General features: G+C 33.9%; 1 protein-coding gene across 1 annotated transcript; it reads left to right on the forward strand.

Annotated features, from left to right (window-relative positions):
* The first annotated feature begins 8376 nt into the window (after positions 1-8376).
* LOC125665702 (uncharacterized) lies at positions 8377-14816 on the forward strand. Its single transcript, XM_048898487.2, has 4 exons — positions 8377-8556; positions 10402-10654; positions 11835-12170; positions 12998-14816. The coding sequence occupies exons 2-4, from the start codon at positions 10403-10405 to the stop codon at positions 13652-13654; spliced, it is 1245 nt and encodes a 414-aa protein (XP_048754444.2). The 5' UTR covers positions 8377-8556; position 10402; the 3' UTR covers positions 13655-14816.
* The last annotated feature ends 7907 nt before the right edge of the window (positions 14817-22723 follow it).

Consider the following 22723-nt stretch of genomic DNA (forward strand, 5'->3'; position numbering starts at 1 on the left):
TATACAGTATTATGTAGGATTCTTTAAATACTTCACTTCCTGTATATACAGTATTGTGTAGGGTTCTTTAAATAATTCACTTCCTGTATATACAGTATTGTGTAGGATTCTTGAGTTACCTTCCTGTATATACAGTATTATGTAGGGTTCTTGAGTTACCTTCCTGTATATACAGTATTATGTAGGATTCTTTAAATACTTAACTTCCTGTATATACAGTATTATGTAGGGTTCTTTAAATAATTCACTTCCTGTATATACAGTATTGTGTAGGATTCTTGAGTTACCTTCCTGTATATACAGTATTATGTAGGGTTCTTGAGTTCACTTCCTGTATATACAGTATTATGTAGGGTTCTTTAAATAATTCACTTCCTGTATATACAGTATTGTGTAGGGTTCTTTAAATCATTCACTTCCTGTATATACAGTATTGTGTAGGATTCTTGAGTTACCTTCCTGTATATACAGTATTATGTAGGATTCTTTAAATACTTAACTTCCTGTATATACAGTATTATGTAGGGTTCTTTAAATAATTCACTTCCTGTATATACAGTATTGTGTAGGATTCTTGAGTTACCTTCCTGTATATACAATATTATGTAGGGTTCTTGAGTTCACTTCCTGTATATACAGTATTATGTAGGGTTCTTGAGTTCACTTCCTGTATATACAGTATTATGTAGGGTTATTAAAGTAGGTCACTTCCTGTATATACAGTATTATGTAGGGTTCTTGAGTTCACTTCATGTATATACAGTATTATGTAGGGTTCTTTAAATACTTAACTTCCTGTATATACAGTATTATGTAGGGTTCATAACCTGTATATACAGTATTATGTAGAGTTCTTTAAATAGTTCACTTCCTGTATATACAGTATGATGTAGGATTCTTTAAATACTTAACTTCCTGTATATACAGTATTATGTAGGGTTTTTTAAATACTTAACTTCCTGTATATACAGTATTATGTAGGGTTCTTGAGTTCACTTCCTGTATATACAGTATTATGTAGGGTTCTTGAGTTCACTTCCTGTATATACAGTATTATGTAGGGTTCTTGAGTTTACTTCCTGTATATACAGTATTATGTAGGGAGTTTATTTCCTGTATATACAGTATTATGTAGGGGTCTTTAAGTACTTAACTGCCTGTATATACAGTAATATGTAGCGTTCTTTAAATACTTCATTTCCTGTATATACAGTATTATGTAGGGTTCTTGAGTTACCTTCCTGTATATACAGTATTATGTACGGAGTTTATTTCCTGTATATACAGTATTATGTACGGAGTTTATTTCCTGTATATACAGTATTATGTAGGATTCTTTAAATAATTCACTTCCTGTATATACGGTATTATGTAGGATTCTTGAGTTCACTTCCTGTATATACAGTATTATGTAGGGTTCTTGAGTTAATTTCCTGTATATACAGTATTATGTAGGATTCTTGAGTTCACTTCCTGTATATAAAGTTTTATGTAGGATTCTTGAGTTCACTTCCTGTATATACAGTATTATGTAGGGTTCTTGAGTTAATTTCCTGTATATACAGTATTATGTAGGATTCTTTAAATAATTCACTTCCTGTATATACGGTATTATGTAGGATTCTTGAGTTCACTTCCTGTATATACAGTATTATGTAGGGTTCTTGAGTTAATTTCCTGTATATACAGTATTATGTAGGATTCTTGAGTTCACTTCCTGTATATACAGTATTATGTAGGGTTCTTGAGTTAATTTCCTGTATATACAGTATTATGTAGGATTCTTTAAATAATTCACTTCCTGTATATACGGTATTATGTAGGATTCTTGAGTTCACTTCCTGTATATACAGTATTATGTAGGGTTCTTGAGTTAATTTCCTGTATATACAGTATTATGTAGGATTCTTGAGTTCACTTCCTGTATATAAAGTTTAATGTAGGATTCTTGAGTTCACTTCCTGTATATAAAGTTTTATGTAGGGTACTTGAGTTCATTTTCTGTATTATGTAGTGTTCTTGAACATCTACAATATCATACATGATTATATACTGTGTTTATCTACATGTACAGTATCTAAATGTACAGCATTTATATGTACAGTATCTCTATGTACAGTATCTCTAAGTACAGTATCTATATGTACAGTATATATATATGTACATTATCTACATGTACAGTATATATATGTAGAGTATCTATATGTACAGTATCTACATGTACTGTATCTACATGTACAGTATCTACATGTACAGTATCTATATCTACAGTATATATATGTACAGTATCTATATGTACAGTATCTATATGTACAGTGTATCTATGTACAGTATCTACATGTACATTATCTATATGTACAGTATCTACATGTACAGTATCTATATGTACAGTATCTATATGTACAGTATCTCTATGTACAGTATCTATATGTACAGTATCTATATGTATATTATCTATATGTACAGTATCTATATGTACTGTATATATATGTACAGTATCTACATGTACAGTATCTATATGTACAGTATCTACATGTACAGTATCTATATGTACAGTATCTATATGTACAGTATCTCTATGTACAGTATCTACATGTACAATATGTACAGAATATATATGTACAGTATCTACATGTACAGTATCTATATGTACATCATATATATATACACAGCATCTACATGTACAGTCTCTATGTGTACAGTATTTATATATACAGTATCTACATGTACAATATCTATATGTACAGTATCTATATGTACATCATATATATGTACAGCATCTACATGTACAGTATATATATGTACAATATCTATATGTACAAAATCTACATGTACAATATCTATATCTACAGTATCTATATGTACAGTATCTATATGTACAGTATCTACATGTACTGTATCTACATGTACAGTCTCTACATGTACAGTATCTATATGTACAGTATCTATATGTACAATACCTATATGTACAGTATCTATATGTACAGTATCTATATGTACAATACCTATATGTACAGAATCTATATGTACAATACCTATATGTACAGTATCTATATGTACAGTATCTATATGCACAGTATCTATATGTACAATATCTACATGTACAATATCTATATACACAGTATCTATATGTACAATATCTACATGTACAGTATCTATATACACAGTATCTACATGCACAGTATCTATATGTACAGTATTTATATCTACAGTATCTATATGTACAGCATCTATATGTACAGCATCTATATGTACAGTATCTATATGTACAGTATCTATATGTACAGTATCTCTATGCACTGTATCTATATGTACAGTATCTATATGTACAGTATCTATATGTACAGTATCTATATGTACGGTATCTCTATATACAGTATCTATATGTACAGTATTTATATGTACAATATCTACATGTACAGTATCTATATGTACAATATCTACAAGTACAATATCTATATGTACAATATCTATATGTACAGTATCTATATGTACAGTATCTACATGTACAATATATATATGTACAGTATATACATGCACAGTATCTATATGTACAGTATCTAAATGTACAGTATCTACATGTAAAATATATATATATATGTACAGTATATACATGTACAGTATCTATATGTACAATATATATATGTACAATATCTAAATGTACAACATCTATATGTACAGTATTTATATGTACAGTATCTATATGTACAGTATCTATATGTATATTATTTATATGCACAGTATCTACATATACAGTATCTATATGTACAGTATCTATATGTACAGTATCTATATGCACAGTATCTATATGTACAGTACCTATATGTATAGAATCTATATGTATAGTATCTATATGTACAGTATCTATATGTACAGTATCTATATGTACAATATCTACAAATACAATATCTATATGTACAATATCTACATGTACTATATCTATATGCACAATATCTATATGTACAGTATCTCTATGTACAGTATCTATATGTACAGTATTTATATGTACAGAATCTACATATACAGTATCTACATGTACAGTATCTACATGTACAATATATATACATGTACAGTATCTATATGTACAGTATTTATATCTACAGTATCTATATGTACAGTATCTATATGTACAGTATCTATATGTACAGAATTTACATGTACAGTATCTATATGTACAGTATCTATATGTACAATATATATATGTACAGTATCTATATGTACAGTATCAATATGTACAGAATCTACATGTACAGTATCTACATGTACAGTATCTACATGTACAATATATATACATGTACAGTATCTATATGTACAGTATCTATATGCACTGTATCTACATGTATATGTACAGTATCTATATGTACAATATCTATAGGTATATTATCTATATGTACAGTATTTACATGTACAGTATCTATATGTACAGTATCTATATGTACAGTATCTATATGTACATTATCTATATGTACAGTATCTCTATGTACAGTATCTCTATGTACAGTATCTCTATGTACAGTATCTCTATGTACAGTATCTATATGTACAGTATCTATTATATGTACAGTATCCATATGTACAGTATATACATGTACTGTATGTATATATATGTACAATATCTATATGTACAGTATATATATGTACAGTATCTATATGTAAAGTATCTCTATGTACAGTATCTACAAGTACAGTATCTATATGTACAGTATCTATATGTACAGTATCTATATATACAGCATCTACATGTACAGTATTTATATGTACAGTATTTATATGTACAGTATCTACATGTACAGTATCTATATGTACATCATATATATGTACAGCATCTACATGTACAGTATCTATATGTATAATATCTATTTGTACAGAATCTACATGTACAGTATTTATATGTACAGTATCTATATGTACAGTATCCATATGTATAGTATCTACATGTACAATATCCATATCTACAGTATATACATGTACAGTATCTATATGTACAGTATCTATATGTACTGTATAAACATGTACTGTATGTATATATATGTACAGTATCTATATGTACAGTATCTATATGTACTGTATCTCTATGTACAGTATCTACAAGTACAGTATCTATATGTACAGTATCTATATGTACAGAATCTATATGTACAGTATCTATATGTATAGTATCTACATGTACAGTATATATATGTACAGTATCTATATGTACAGTATCTATATGTACAGTATCTATATGTACAGAATCTACATGTACAGTATCTACATGTACAGTATCTACATGTATATGTACAGTATCTATATGTACAATATCTATATGTACAGTATTTTTATGTACAGTATCTATATGTACAGTATTTATATATACAGGATCTACATGTATAATATCTATATGTATATTATCTATATGTACAGTATCTACATGTACAGTATATATATGTACAGTATCTATATGTACAGTATTTATATATACAGTATCTACATGTACAATATCTATATGTACAGTATCTATATGTACAATACCTATATGTACAGTATCTCTATGTACAGTATCTATATGTACAGTATCTATATGCACATTATCTATATGTACAATATCTATATATACAGTATCTATATGTACAATATCTACATGTACAGTATCTATATACACAGTATCTACATGCACAGTATCTCTATGTACAGTATTTATATCTACAGTATCTATATGTACAGTATCTATATGTACAGTATCTATATGTACAGTATCTACATGTACAGTATCTATATGTACAGTATCTACATGTACAGTATTTATATGTACAGTATCTATATGTACAGTATTTATATATACAGTATCTACATGTAAAATATCTATATGTACAGTATCTATATGTACAGTATTTATATGTAGAATACCTATATGTACAATATCTATATGTACAGTATTTATATGTACATTATCTATATGTACAGTATCTATATGTACAGTATCTATATGTATAGTATCTACATGTACAATATCTATATGTACAGTATCTATATGTACAATATCTATATGTACAGTATCTATATGTACAATATCTATATGTACAGTATCTATATGTATAGTATATACATGTACAATATCTATATGTACAGTATATACATGTACAGTATCTATATGTACAGTATCTATATGTATAGTATCTATATGTACAATATCTATATGTACAGTATATACATGTACTGTATATATATGTACAGTATCTATATGTACAGTATCTATATGTACAGAATCTATATGTACAGTATCTACATGTACAGTATCTACATGTACAATATATATACATGTACAGTATCTATATGTACAGTATCTATATGCACTGTATCTACATGTATATGTACAGTATCTATATGTACAATATCTATATGTATATTATCTATATGTACAGTATATACAGGTACATTATCTACATGTAGAATATCTACATGTACAATATATATACATGTACAGTATCTATATGTACAGTATATGTGCACTGTATCTACATGTATATGTACAGTATCTATATGTACAATATCTATATGTATATTATCTATATGTACAGTATCTACATGTACAGTATTTATATGTACACTATCTATATGTACAGTATCTATATGTACACTATCTATATGTACACTATCTATTTGTACAGTATCTATATGTACAGTATTTATATATACAGTGTCATGCAAGGCTCTACTTGTGGTGAACCTGCGTACATGTACAGTATAAGGAACTGGTGCAATATGATAGAGGATTCTACATGACGATTTTTGTGGTTTTTCTCTGTGACAATAACTGTCATACAACACTGCCTCGGTGCCGGTTGCAGTAGCTCAGTGGTAGAGCGTTCACTTTGTAACCGGTGGGATGTCGCGCGTTCGACCCCGCTAAGACGTGGACATAGGTAGTGATGGTTTTTTTGTCAAACGCTCGGAAATTAGAAGTGAGAATCACGGGTCTTTCGGATATGACCTTTAAAAAATGGAGGTACCGTGTCGTGACAGGCGTTTGTACGTTAAAGAACCCTCACTGCTACGGCCGTAAGCGCTAAGCATAGGTCTGAATTTGTGGTACTTCACCTAGAGCTGGTGACGTTTCAATATGAGTGGGAAAAAACCGGTGGGAGGTGAAAGAACCAACTAACCGCCGTAACCTTAGTCAATTACAAATAGGTTAAGGGGGGTACATGTAACTAGTTTTGTTGCCAGTGACTGTCTATGACTTGTAGGGGATTCTAAAGACTGATATAAGTTATACCTAATGTCAAAATCGGCTATACTATCCTTATTGTTTAGAAGAATGGTAAAACCTCTAACATTTTATTTCACTTAACTAGAAAATGACTCAGATAGCATACCCATAACGTTTGTATTGAACATTTGTGTTATTTGCCTGTACATTACTAAAAGTCAGATCTCACGTTGCGCATGCGCTGACTCGATGCTTGAACATCTACCGCTGATGACACATGTATCTACACACACATGTAAAACAGATCAACCAAACAAACCAAACACATAAACCCTGTACGTAAGATGTATGGCTGTCGCTTAACAATCTAGAAAGATGTTTCCGACTCACAGGTGCGTGACCACCTTCCTGATAACGGAGAATTATGTATAGCTCATAGTGAGAGGAAATCCAACACAGAAACATAATCTACGTTAACATTACAGAATATAAAGACCGTAATGATAAAAATAATTCCATTCGTATGAGATTCGCATTCATTTGGAAACGCTTGTATCATATTTTTCTTTTTAAAGTGAGGAGGGGGGGGGTGGGGGATTGCGAATGTAAAATTGGAAGTTGGCTTGTCAAAAAGATTTATAACTCTCAAGCTTGCTGTCTTCTCATTCACCGCTACTATTATAAACAGCAGTGTCAATATGAAGGTGGGAAATTCATTACCGCGCTGTTTAACCTGTTGTCATGGATAGTCAAGTAGGTATCTATATTCATAAAAAAAAATTGTACCACACCCTTCCTATAGAAAATTGGATACAATGTATCATTAAACCACTGTATTTGGTATACCTGTCCGACCCATTATATATCACAACGTACTATAGGGGGCCCTTATGTCTGGTGATCCTATCGTGTCTGTTTCATGGTCTTTCCCCTCCCAATCAAATAGCATTGGCATCATCATGCATCAAATATTCATAGAAAATTTGAATTAATATCAAACCGTCTATTAAACACATTAAAATTTGATTTACCCTTTTCCCCTCATTTTTTTTTCTTTATTTCGAATTAATCTTCAAACGTTATTGATGATGCAAATAATGTATTCACGATTGTGATCGATGGTGCGGGTTGAGATATTTCAAAAATAATCTTTATAAAGAGTACCTATGAATATGTAAAATTATTTTATGAAAAGATGTTTGTTACATGGAAAGTCTCACTCTATTGAAGATTTAGTGTGACATGTGTACAACATGTGATTGATTGAATTTTTGTAAAAAAAAAAAAAAAAAAAATAGTATAAAATATAAAGAAGGATTTTAAGTGGAAAATATTACAGACTGTTTGAGTAGGATTTAACAGAGAAGGTAAGTATGGACACATAATTGATTTGCAGCTTATTTTTGGATCATGGCTTAGACAAATTTTCGGAACATGTAGTTAGAAAGTAAATGAAAAGCAAAAATATCTGTCAAATATAGTTGTTTTTACACTCGTATTGTCTTAATAACGATCTCGTGTTCCTTCATTTCTGTCATTAAAAATTAACATGGCGGTAGGCGCTTTATAGATGGAAAAGGCCTTTTATTTAATAACAAACACGCGAAATATAAAAAAAAAACCAACCCAATAAATAGCAATATTTTATTTAATTTCTGAATGGGATTGGGCACCAGAATAAAGCTATATTAGTCCTCTCCCAATATATATATTGTATCAGTTGGTTTATCTAATTAGATAAATATCTTAACTGGTTTCACAGATCATTCAACATTCATGTACTTGCAAAATAAACTTTTAATGAATATGAACTAAACAATTCTGGAAATACTAACACAATGGCGGTTATTGTTTTATTTAGTTATTCTGACAGACATATGTTACATATAGCAATACAAATGGCATTCAATATGGTCCTGAATATACCATATGAAGAGACAGGAATTCAATTTTCTTTTTAAATCTCTTCCACCTGTCCTAAACCGGCCCCCGTAGAGTGATCCCCTCGAATGTTCAGACCGACCTTTTAACCTGTTGTTTTTGAAACTGACATCATCAACATTACCTCGTTAAGTTCCATGCTAAACTACACTATATGCAAAATGTGGACAAATTACAACATTAAAATTGGTCTATAAGGCTTCGTTTCACCAGACATATCGCACTCACACAATGGTTTAATCAAAGGCAGTTGAATAAAAAATTTACGATACCAGTCAGGAAGATCAGTAAGAATACAACAACTACATGTAAATGTTTATTTCATGTTACTATATACTATAAACAGGGAAATATTCGCCCCCGTTTTATTTTTGTTCCTTTCGCCCTTGTTGTCAGTGGGCGAATTTAAGACTGGACGAAACTGTTTTTTTTTTTCTTCTCTCTCTGATCTCTCTTTAACACAACTGTTTGTGGACGAATTTAAAACAGAGCGAAACCGTCAGCAAGAAAGAAAGGCGAAAATAACATGGAGCGAAAATAACACGGGGCGAAAATAACCCTGTATACAGTAATCATATCATTCAAGTATTCATGGTTTCAGCAACAATAAAACCAAGTAATTGTTCATATTCTTTGACATCAATGTTACAACTGAATTTGACTCAACAGAACAGTATATTGATTTATTTTAACAAAACATTAAGCTAGTAAATCTGCACCACCAAGATATTTTTCCCGTGAACAATTCCTCGAGTGGTGTTTAAATTTTCTTGGGTCCTGTGATTAGAGCTACAAGTTAGATCTAATTTGTTGTCGTACTTAAAAACGTCTCCTTTAAAATCTGCGCGCGAATATTTATCACTGCGAAATAAAAAGTACGTTATTATATAATACGCACATTGGCTTTTTTCATGAACACTTAAAAATCTGCGCGCGAATATTTATCACTGCGAAATAAAAAGTACGTTATTATATAATACGCACATTGGCTTTTTTCATGAACACTTAAAAATCTGCGCGCGAATATTTATCACTGCGAAATAAAAAGTACGTTATTATATAATACGCACATTGGCTTTTTTCATGAACACTTAAAAATCTGCGCGCGAATATTTATCACTGCGAAATAAAAAGTACGTTATTATATACATACGCTCATTGGCTTTTTTCATGAACACTTAAAAATGTAACCTATCCACATGTTTCCGTAAGGTGAAGCCACTGACTTACGAGGCTATCAATACATCCAACAATATGTTTTTTGTTTCCAGAATGCAGTTTTTAGTCGTGGTTTCATTCTGCTTACTCGGGTGTGTAATAGAGCGAGCTGTAGCAGACACCAAAGCGAATTCACCACCCCACCCGCCATTACAAATTGTCTACAACGACAAGCTGAGGGAGGCCATGAGACGGTTTAACATCACAGAGTCAGACATGAGTGAGATGTTAAGGAACTACATGGAAAATGGAAAGTCTCCTACAATAACTAAAAGTGTGGTAAACCAGCAGACTGGCCTACAAGAGGTGAGAGAACAGTTTACAATATGAGGGGGGGGGGGGTCTACAAATCGTGCATAATTGACGGAGAAAATAAATATCAGCAATATTTTGTATGCTCCTATCAAATGCGGCTGGGTAGCTCTGTCGGTTCACGTGTCGCCTGCTGAACTGTAGATCGCGGGTTTCTATCAAAACTGCATATTTTGACAAAATAAAGTAAATTTTCAGTTTTAAAACAATAATGTACATGTCTTCCACTCTTCATCCATATAAAATTTCGCTGACGTGGTATTCCTCCTTTAAAAAGGAACCTGTTTTATGGGATAGAAACCTAAACTTTTTAAATCACAAAATTACATGTATCACTTTTCTTGTTTTGTAGTAATCACGAATTCAGTTCATACATGAATACAAGAACATGAATGAACGAGGAATCTTCAACCATGAAATGAATATGATAAATTCTCTGAAGCCATATAAGTCGCCTTCTTTGATGTTACGGAAGTAACCGAGTAGTTCCGATTGATATTTCGATGATTGTGACGTCACACCTGTTTACAAATAAGAATGGACCAAAACACTTCAATTTGCTGCCGAAAATGTAATTATTATCGTAATACAAATCTATATATACGGATCGGTTCAGTTCAAATGGGAATTCTGAATGTAAAACCACACTCATTATCATCTTCAAACGAGAATCAAGAATGAACTGGAAATGCGATTTTCATGAGCGCGAAGTCATTACAATGATTGATTGATTTTATCTTGTTCAACTTCCCGCTCGTGAATTTTTCACTCATATGGATACGTCACCAAGACCGATGAAGAGCTTCAAATTTAGGCCTATGCTCGGCGTTCATGGTCATTGAGCAGTGGGGATTCTTTAGCGTGCCACACGCACTGTGACACGGGACATCCGTTTTTAAAGTCATATCCGAGGACCCGTGACATTCACACCTGATGCCGAGCGTTTGGCGATTTTAACGACTTAGGTTTGTCGCGGCGGGATTCGAACCCCCGGACTTCTGCATGCGGGGCGAACGCTCTAACCTCTCGACCACCGCGGCGGTTCATTACAATGAATATAGGTATATCTTAGACATACACAGAAAACAGCATACATTTTCTCTCTCTACAAAATGTTGTGCAAAATGGACGTTTGATCCCACTTGGTATAAAGTATTTATTTCCGCATTTGTAGACAATAACCCTGGACTTCCAAGGCTTCACGAAGGAATGGTCTTCACTTCCCCAGAGTGGGGAACCCTCGCCATTGCCGGGTAATGAGGAAAGGGCTGGACCCAATGGAGGGCAACGAGCGCAGAATAATAATCAGGGCCTGCAGATTGACGACATGGATGCACAAAGTCTACACGATCAAAGGACACACCTGATGCGTGGTATGTTGACATTGGATGCTGAAAGCACTGATCTGAAGGCAGATTTTGAGCTTGGTGGGATAACGGAGATTATATACAGACAACGAATGCTGAATAACAGACAACTGTACCGAGATTTAATGGAACAATTGTTAAAGGTAACGTTGAAGTTCTAATTTTTTTTTTTATTGATTTTGGGTAATGAATTTTTGCTGCGTTGTTGCCTCACAATATGCGATGGTATATTACAAATTAAACTTTATGACACTGAGAAAAAAATATTTACATCGTCTCTAAACAACAGAATGAAGATGTCACGGCAGATTTATTTTCACAAACCAGTGTAATTCTCTGTAGTACAGTGAAAAGGGCGCTTATTTCGCAAACGGGGGTCCCATGTGCACCATGCCTAAGTCGATATTCGTAATACTTCACTTACACAACAAATAAAAAACAAACCAAAAATAAAGTGGATTTGCTTCATTCATATAATTTGTTACTTTGTTTGTCTGGGGTTTTTTTGTCTTTAATATACAAATGTGGGAAATTGCTTTGTTTTACAATTCCAGTAAATTAATCTTGGTCGGGGGTTTTGTCAATTTATGCTGAATTTAACACTGACATAGTGAAACGTGAATAACATTTCAGCATTAAATCCTTAATTTCGTTTTAAAATTTTCGAAAATACTGGAGAAACGTGCTCGCATTAAATCCTTAATTTCGTTTTAAAGAGTTCCAAAATACCTGGAGAAAAAGTGCTTTCTAGTACGTCTATGATCCCTATAAAACATGGCGAACTGTTAATAGATGTACATACTGTATAGAATTCAAGAAAAATCACGGAAAACCCAACTGCTGATATCGTAAAACTTCTGAGTCGTCGATGTTGCGAATGCATTCAATGTCGATAACGTAAAACATTTAGCATAACATCTTTATTTGGCAACTTATCATTTATATGATTCATGTCGCCTCATATTTCCAGGTTCAAAGTGTTTTGAATGATTATACGCCTTCTACGGAGTCTACACCTGCAACCTCTATGGCAAGGAGAGGTTCGTCACGACTTGTAACTTCAAATATGATGTCAGATGACGATACATCGTCTACCAAACAAACTCAGGCAGTGGGGCCTGATAACGGACAATCCGCGAAGAGCGCTGAATCAGTGCAACAAAAATTAGCAGAACTGGAGGAACTACAGAAACAAAACGCACTACTGACTTTAAGAATCCGCGAGGAGCAACAACGATTCTCGTCTGCAAATATCGACTCAAATACAATTTCTGATGCTCGTAAAGTTTCCGACGATGGTATGTTGTTCAGAAGCGCAGCCCTTCGAAGACCAGGCTCCATGCGTCAAGAAAATGCCCTTGACAACAGAGATCAAAGACAACAAGCATCCAGTATCGCTGCAGAAAATCGAAATAATTTGGTGCAAGAAGAGGGAGGGTCTAGAACTATATTGCAAGACGACCGCGCTATGTCGTTAAGGTCACTGCCATCGCCCTCTGCAGAACGACGTACATCTTTAATGCAGCCACGTAGAAACTTACGAGAAAGGTTGTTAGCGGAATACGAACTGTTACAAAGCAGGAAACGCTCTATCTACCAGCTTTTGCGACGAAACGGGATATTGTAATGCACGGAAAGCACGGAGTGTATTATTCAGAATTTCAGACCTCAATTCTTGTAACATTTTTGTTTTCCGTTAAATACCAGTGACGACACACCAAAGATGACAAAGCAGTTTTATTATTGGTTATAGTATGTTGTGTAGACTGCTTTGTTCATTTTCACCAGAGATTCGTGAATGACCCAAAATCAAGTGCTGGATTTTGTAGCTCATTGAGTTGGTGTGGATAAGGGTGGGGTTACAAATTCCTCCATATGTAACAAACTCTTGACGAAAGAGAGATATCACCTGTAAAGGCGCTGATATTTGTGAACCTTGGCGACAGTTTGTGATCTCTGAAGCCTCTTTTTGTAAATTCTACTGCATTATCTAATTATTAACATTATAATGAGTTTGTTTGTATATTACATGACAGTTCAATTTTCTTCATTGATCCTCATATATATAGAAAATTGCGTGAAAACTGATTTTTTAAAAAGATATACGTAGGTGTTTTTTTTTATTTAATGGTTAAAAACGTTTTAACTGAATTTTTTCCCGCTTGATATCAATAAACACTTATTCTTCCCTACATTGAAATATACACAATATCTAAAACCATGCCCAATATATTCAGTTGCGTACTGCTTTTTATCTTCGACTAATATTCATATTGAAATACCAGAAATTTTCCAAAATGTGATAAAGTTTTTGGTAATTATGGAATGAACTCTATTCATTAATTAAAGATATTGTTTAACACATTCGCGGTATTTGTCTTTCAGTGTTGATACAGAAATCACGTGAACAGGCTGATTGGCGCAATTTGAGATATATTAAAATAGCGTCTTTTTCAAACAAAGTGCAATATAATAGTCGAATTTCAGGTTTGATTAGGGCGGGTTAAGTTGTGGCAATTCTCAAAAACTTTTTTATCGTAACACTCATCACTTGGCTCTATGATCACTACGATATTGACGTCATAGGCGCGCATGCGTATTTAATTTCTGAGGACCGTCAAAGAAGAAATTGACCCTATCAGACATGACATGTTTATCACCACATTGGTCTCCTTTGTATATATGTGTGCATGTATATTTATGTTTCACGATTACAACACGTAGAATAAATCTATAACTTAGATGTACATTTTATGTCATCACCAATAATAAAGAGTATATTGATTGATTGAATATTGTTTAACGTCCCTCTCGAGAATCTTTCACTCATATGGAGACGCTGCATATGCATTTGAACAGGGAGGGTTCTTTATCGTGCCACACCTGCTGTGACACGAGGCCTTGGTATTGAGGACCTATTCTAACCCGGATCACCACGGGAATAAAGAGTACAAGAGACACTACTGATTGAGCGCAAGTAGAAAATATTGAACCATAGAATACAATGTATTTAGTCTTTGTCTGTAAGTTTAAAGATAATAGATCCGATTGCAAAATGAGTTTTACCGACGCCGTTTTAGCGGAGGCGGTCGTGTGGATGTTTGAACAATGTAGACACATTACAGGTAGACGGTATTCAATCATTTGTCGCCGGTAATGATACGATTCAATGGACGTCAGGTTTTCATGTCTGTCTGTTGTTTCACGTCCAGTCCGTGAATTTCTCACTCGTAGAGAGACGTCACTAACTGTTGAGGAATTACCCCATATGTGTGGCACTCAAGGGCGCAGCAGTTAGGTCACGTGACAAGGGACCTGCCTTATAAAGGTCATGTCCGAAAATTCCATGACTTTTGCTTGGTAGGGCCGATCGCTTGACGAAGGAATGATAAATGTCTTAAGTTGATGCGGCCGCAGAATCTAGGATCCCCCCGATGCAAAAAGAGCGCATTAAACTCTGAGCTGCCGCTAACTATTTTACAAGACAGAACTTGACTCTGTGCTGTTGAAGGATATTTATCATGTCATTAATGAATTGCAAAGTATATTACATATAATGTATACTTTTCATGAAGCGCGTTATATTTACGTTCTACTTTCATTTTGTCGAAATTCCCTAAGTTATCAGGATTCATAAGCACATGTTCACATCTGCATCGCATTCATGAGGAAATGGTTATCAGTACAAATAAAAATTGTAAAATAGCCGAACTTAATAAATGTATATCGCGACAGGTTACTGTCAAACAAGTTGATATTGCAGGGATTTCAACAGTCTCGTTTAAAGTGTTTCATACCGATTGTTAGACCATTCTTTTCACATTGATTCTGACTACATGTTGCTCCGGTTGCCTGGTCAGGATGAGGAGCTCACGGCGGATATGACCAGTCGACAGGGGGTGCTTACTTCTCTTAGGCACCTGATCCCACCTTTGGTATACCGAGGGGCCCGTGTATGCCCAATTTTCTATTATATGCCTTCCTTACAGGGGTTATGAGATTGGTCGCCATTCGTTGTCTTCAACTTTTGATTGCTATGTTTTGAAAATATCTCTTTTTATCAATTCTTACCTTTTCACACATAGAATGTTTTAAATCTTAAAATCAGATTCCGTTTTAATCATAAAAATGTCAATGTTTAAAAATATCGAGACAGAGAGCGTAAAGTACAATTTATGGGTGAATATTAAACAAAGGTTGTCTATACTTTTCAATATTGTAAAATCCATCTTCAAAATATAAAGAAACGCGTTCTTATCAATGTTTAAGCTTGTAAAATTGATGGCCGGAATTCTAATACGTATATATAATGAAAAAGAAATCGAGAATAAAAAATAAAAACGTTATAAAATAGAAAAATGTACTAGAACTTCCATGCTTGTTTTGTATCAAATCCGTTGCTATTTCATTCTAAATACTGTATGTAGGGCAATAAATTCAAAACTTTTCAGAATTGAAATCAAGCAAAAGATAGTACCGAAGATATAAATGGTGCTACAGCTAAATTTCAATTTATAAAACGTGCAGACTCATGATAGACATGTCTGTCTATATGATTTATAAAATTCAAATCGTCGTTAAAAATTATATTAAAAAAATACCTTTTTAAGATTTCAATCCTTCGGCATTTAAAAAAAATATAAAAGGAAATTCGAATGTTTATGTCTCAACTTTAAACTTTCAAATGCATGTAATAGTGTAAGAAAGATTTCAGGGTCATTCACATTAAGGTCAAGGTTGTTTATGCCTTTAACATCAAGTACCATAAAGCCAGTCTGTATGTGGTCACTTCCTAAATGTAACCAAGCACTGGCTTTTTATAAACACGTCTCTAACAAAGTTTTTTTTTTAATTTAAACAATTAACAATAGATTCGATTATACCACATACTTTCAATTAGTGTTAATTAATATTTATCTTCCTATCCCCCCTAATAGTCATCACGACAAGGTATTGGATTTAAGTATATCTGTGCCATCTCAAGGACAAATAGTTGGGGGAGGGAACTGTCGGGACCCCCAAGGGAATCCGGGGGACCATGGTACTAAGTTCTTGAAAAAAAAATTGGAGAATCAAAACCACAATATGGCAATAAGCACGCCAGTTGATCTGGTAATTATCATTTTCAACTTTCCGAAGCAATGGAGATTAAATGATAGTTGCCATCTTTTTTAAACACTGCTTGATAATTAATCTCGGGTTTTAATTATACGTGTATCTTTGCTTAATATGTGTAATCATTAACCGGAGTAAAGAACCACCTTAAACAAGAGAGCTGTAAAATGTACAGGTACATGGAACATTTTTATTCTGCTCATCAACAGTTGTCATTCTATTGTTCTTACTACAATGTAGTTAAAACAAAACTCTCTGTTGACGTGTGGACGATATATTGTACATACTCTGTAGATACACATTACCACGGTGTAAATAGCAACGACATTCAATTAAAACGACCCAGAGAGTGAGAGAAATTAAATATACCTCTCTCTCTCTCTCAGAGTCAGAGAGAGAGAGAGAGAGAGAGAGAGAGAGAGAGAGAGAGAGAGAGAATTTACATCAACACTGGTGTTGGTTTTTCCGAACCATATTCATACATACATTTATAAAATCTAAGGTAGGAAACATATATAATTACCATTTAAACCTGTCAATTTTTAAAAAAACTAATTACAACGAAAAGTACTGATTGGTTCTGAGCAATGTTAGGTAATTCACACGATACTCCTCATTACTACTCAGGCGTGACACTGGTACAGTTTACTTATCTAATTACTTATCTATAAACAATAGGAGCGTGTACAGATTGACGACAATCCATCATATCTATTATTATAACAGTGCAACACAGAACATTATCTAGGACAGCCGCGTAATACATAAATCTATGAATGTTTTTGTTGAGTATTTTATATCTTATATGTACGTTATAAAGAATTGTTTTTTGATCTACAGTATATCCAAAATTATCAAAACTGATACAATGACCAGACTTCAATATACCTGTTGTTCCTGACACACACATCCTACAACACACACATACACACGCACACGTGTGCAGCACGAACATTAACATTCATTCAATTTGATTTTTAAATATATATGCATCAAGTTGAAATATTTGAAACTATGTTATGTCATGCATTTGTTTGTTTTTTTGTTTGTTTGTTTGTTTTTTTTTTTTTTTGTTGTTTTTTTTTGTTTTGTTTTTTTTGTTTGTTGGGTGGTTTTTTGTTTTTTTTTGGGTGGTAAATTTACTAAATCTTTAAACATGCTATGAATATTCTATACAATTAGAATTCTTTTGTTATATCAATTGCTAGAAATGCTCTTTAGGTGTTACATCAATGCTCTACGAAGCGTCTTTGAAATAATTTAACAGTAGTCGAAATGTTCAAAGGGCGTTAAGTGGAAAGTTTATTTGTTTTTGTATGCAAATTATATTTTCAAAAACAAGAAGTGAATTTATATATGTTGGTTATTTGTTTTTTCCTTCCATGCATTTTATTTGACATTCGAAGCAGATTCAGTTTTATTGAATACTGGTAAATAGGCGAGAAAATTTGTTTTCCCAATTCACTTGTTTTAGTTGTGCAATCAATCAACATGATGTAGAGTCGCCATTATTCACCACAAAAAGAGAAAAAAGGTGGAGGAAATCTCCAGAAGACATTTCTTTGCTGTTAGATAATACACATGACTTGAATAATGATCCATCAATCCCGTTGATGAATCCCGATCATTAAAACCTTGTGGGATTGCTGGAACCTGCGCATGTCGCGAGAAATTCATATATTTTCTATGAAATACGTCTTATAATTGCATGTACATGTACCACGTGCATATGCATGTATGTTTTCCGAATTGTTTTATTTGGGGGGGGGGGGGCAGGTTTAAAAAAAGGAATATTTACATATGAATGTGAACGATATTCCAATAGTAAGTCAAGCATAATACAACATACGACTTTTATATATATATATATATATATATATATATATATATATATATATATATATATATATATATATATGGAATATACATGTAGAAGGGTATCAGTGTTGTTTAGTTGCTGTTCTTCCTGCAAAGTAATATTCAAAATTAAATAGTATACATGTATGAAAATATTCAGATGTTTCAGGTTTGTCGACTGTCATTTGTGTACAATGAGAAGACGGGAATTTCCGATATTCTGACCTATTTGCGCCTCATGAGAGCCATAGAAAACTACTGGGAACGGGATAGTGTGTATGACAAACACGTTAGCTAGGTACAAGAGTGTGTACGACTAACACGTTTGCTGGGTACAAGATAGTGTATAGGACAAACACATTAGCTGGGTACAAGATAGAGTGTACGTCACTACGACAAACAAGTTTTCTAGGTACAAGTTAGTGTGAACAACAGACACATTAGCTGGGTACAAGATAGTGTGTACAACAAATACATTAGCTGAGTACAATATAGTGTGTACGACAAACACGTTAGCTGAGTACAAGATAGTATGTACAACAAACACGTTAGCTGGGTACAAGATAGTGTGTACGACAAACACGTTAACTGGGTACAAGATAGTGTGTACGTCACTACGACAAACACGTTAGCTGGGTACAAGATAGTGTGTACGACAAACATGTTAACTGGGTACAAGATAGTGTGTACGACAAACACGTTAGCTGGGTACAAGATAGTGTGTACGAAAAGCGCGTTAACTGGGTACAAGATAGTGTGTACGGCAAACACATTAGCTGGGTACAAGATAGTGTGTACGACAAACACGTTAGCTGGGTACAAGATAGTATGTACGACAAACACGTTAGCTGGGTACAAGATAGTGTATACGACAAACACGTTAGCTTCGTAAAAGATAGTGTGTACGACAAACACATTAGCTGGGTACAAGATAGTGTGTACGACAAACACGTTAGCTGGGTACAAGATAGTATGTACGACAAACACGTTAGCTGGGTACAAGATAGTGTGTACGACAAACAAGTTAGCTTCGTAAAAGATAGTGTGTACGACAAATACGTTAGCTGGGTACAAGATAGTGTGTATGACAAACACGTTAGTTGGGTACAAGATAGTGTGTACGACAAACACGTTAGCTGGGTACAAGATAGTGTGTACGACAAACACGTTAACTGGGTACAAGATAGTGTGTACGACAAACACATTAGCTGGGTACAAGATAGTGTGTACGACAAACACATTAGCTGGGTACAAGATAGTGTGTACGACAAACATATTAGCTGGGTACAAGATAGTTTGTACGTCACTACGACAAACAAGTTAACTAGGTACAAGTTAGTAGTTAGTGTGCACAACAAACACCTTAGCTGGGTATAATATAGTGTGTACAACAAACACGTTAGTTGGGTACAAGATATTGTGTACGACAAACACGTTGACAGGGTCGCTTTACACAGCACTAGTAAGACCTCATCTAGAATACGCCAACTAAGTCTGGTGCCCACATCTCAAGAAACATATTGAATCAATCGAAAACGTACATCGAAGAACCACCAAACAAGTGCCGGGACTATCAAATCTATCATATGAGGACCGTTTAAAGAAACTACAATTACCATCACTTGCATACAGACGATTTAGAGGTGCTATGATCAAAATGTACAAAATCTTGACTGGAAAATATGATGAAGAAGTTGCCAATTTTATACCATCCCGTTAGCATTCCAACACACGAGGACACAGTCTAAAGTTATACAAGGATAGATCAAGATTAGACATCAGAAAATACTCGTTTACACGAAGAACTGTGGAGATATGGAACAATTTACCAACTAAAGTTATTAATGCACCAATTATAGAATCATTCGAAGGAAGACTAGATAGATACTGGGAACAACAGCCAAGAAAATATTACTAAGAATTAACAAGGAGCTGACAGAAGACCTCCCTGGGGACCTACAGTCAGAAGAGGATATGTGAGTATCTGTGATTAATATAATTTGTACGACCAAGACGTTGACTGTGTACAATATAGTGTGTATGACAAACACGTTAACTGGGTGCAAGATAGTGTGTACGACAAACACGTTAACTGGGTACAAGATAGGGTGTGCGACAAACACCTTAGCTGGGTACAAGATAGTGTGTACGGCAAGCACGTTAGCTGGGTACAAGATAGTGTGTACGGCAAACACTTTAACTGGGTACAAGATAGTGTGTACGACAAACACGTTAGCTGGGTACAAGATAGTGTATACGACAAACACTTTAGCTGGGTACAAGATAGTGTGTACGACAAACACTTTAGCTGGGTACAAGATAGTGTGTACGACAAACACTTTAGCTGGGTACAAGATAGTGTGTACGACAAACACTTTAGCTGGGTACAAGATAGTGTGTACGACAAACACGTTAGCTGGGTACAAGATAGTGTGTACGACAAACACTTTAGCTAGGTACTAGATAGTGTGTACGACAAACACGTTAACTGGGTACAAGATAGTGTGTACGACAAACACGTTAACTGGGTACAAGATAGTGTGTACGACAAACACTTTAGCTGGGTACAAGATAGTGTGTATGACAAACAGTTAACTGGGTACAAGATAGTATGTACGACAAACACTTTAGCTGGGTACAAGATAGTGTGTACGACAAACACGTTTTCAGTTCGAATGCGACAGAAGATGACCGTCTTATTGTTGCTGTTAGAAAAAAGTTATGCATCTTTACAAACCATATAGCGGACCGTAGCGTGAGACGATATGAGTGATATTACTCTTGTGGTCAGCCATATTTTGATCTTCTCTTGTTTCCCCCCTGCCTGGGGGGAAGTGGCGGGGGTGGTTAAAGGGTAATGTGCTCGTTGATAAACCTCTATTTCTGTGGTTATAGTGCCTTGGACTTGTACCAAGCTGCTTCACATTAGTGACTCCGGTGACGTAGTACACATTTAACAAGTCTTGTACTTGTTCTTTCTTAAGCCGTTTTACGTTAATGGCTTCAATGACGTAGTGCACATTTAACCCGCTCTATAAAGAAAATATCTCGTGTTTAAAACATTTTAGGAATCACAGTATTCCATAAAATAATCTTAATTACGATACTCATGTATTCCTGCTGAATTCGTGAACCTGAGATTTTAGCATGTTTAACCCAATGTCTATATTCATGAAAAACTTACTGTGTGACTACATATGCCAGAAGTGGTGCTAATCAAATGTGGATTCTAAACAATTATAAAGAACTTTTAGTAAACATTTAGTAATCGTAAAACTTTTCCCAAATCAATAACATCAAAACCTATGACTTTTCAACACTTTACACGACCATTCCTCACGATAAATTAAAGAATATACTTTCTGACATCATAGACAGTTGCTTCATCAACAAAAATGGAAAACGGCAATATTCATATCTAGTGATCAGTCATCCAAAAAAAAAAAATACTTTGTTAAACACCACTTTGATTCAACGTACAAGTACTCTTAAGTTGAAATAAAATATGCTAGAGTTCCTCATTGACAATATCGTCGTGGTCTTTGTTGATCAGGTCCTCCAGCAGTCTGTCGGAGATCCCATGGGCACGAATTGTACTCCTTAGTTAGCTTACCTGTTTTTATATTCATATGAAGCAGAATTTATTTAAAAACTGCTACGTGAGAAGAAGCAAAATTCTTGCTGTGGCCTTCAATTCGACATTTAGATATATCGACGACGTCTG

This window comes from Ostrea edulis, chromosome 10 (assembly GCF_947568905.1).
Source record: "Ostrea edulis chromosome 10, xbOstEdul1.1, whole genome shotgun sequence".
Taxonomy (NCBI): Eukaryota; Metazoa; Mollusca; class Bivalvia; order Ostreida; family Ostreidae; genus Ostrea; species Ostrea edulis.

Excerpts from the sequence above, each read along its gene's own strand:
- LOC125665702 (XM_048898487.2), top strand. The coding sequence starts at position 10,403 with ATGCAGTTTTTAGTCGTGGTTTCATTCTGCTTACTCGGGTGTGTAATA. Across the intron at positions 10,655-11,834 it reads AGCAGACTGGCCTACAAGAG|ACAATAACCCTGGACTTCCA; the intron begins GTGAGAGAACAG and ends CCGCATTTGTAG. Across the intron at positions 12,171-12,997 it reads TAATGGAACAATTGTTAAAG|GTTCAAAGTGTTTTGAATGA; the intron begins GTAACGTTGAAG and ends TCATATTTCCAG.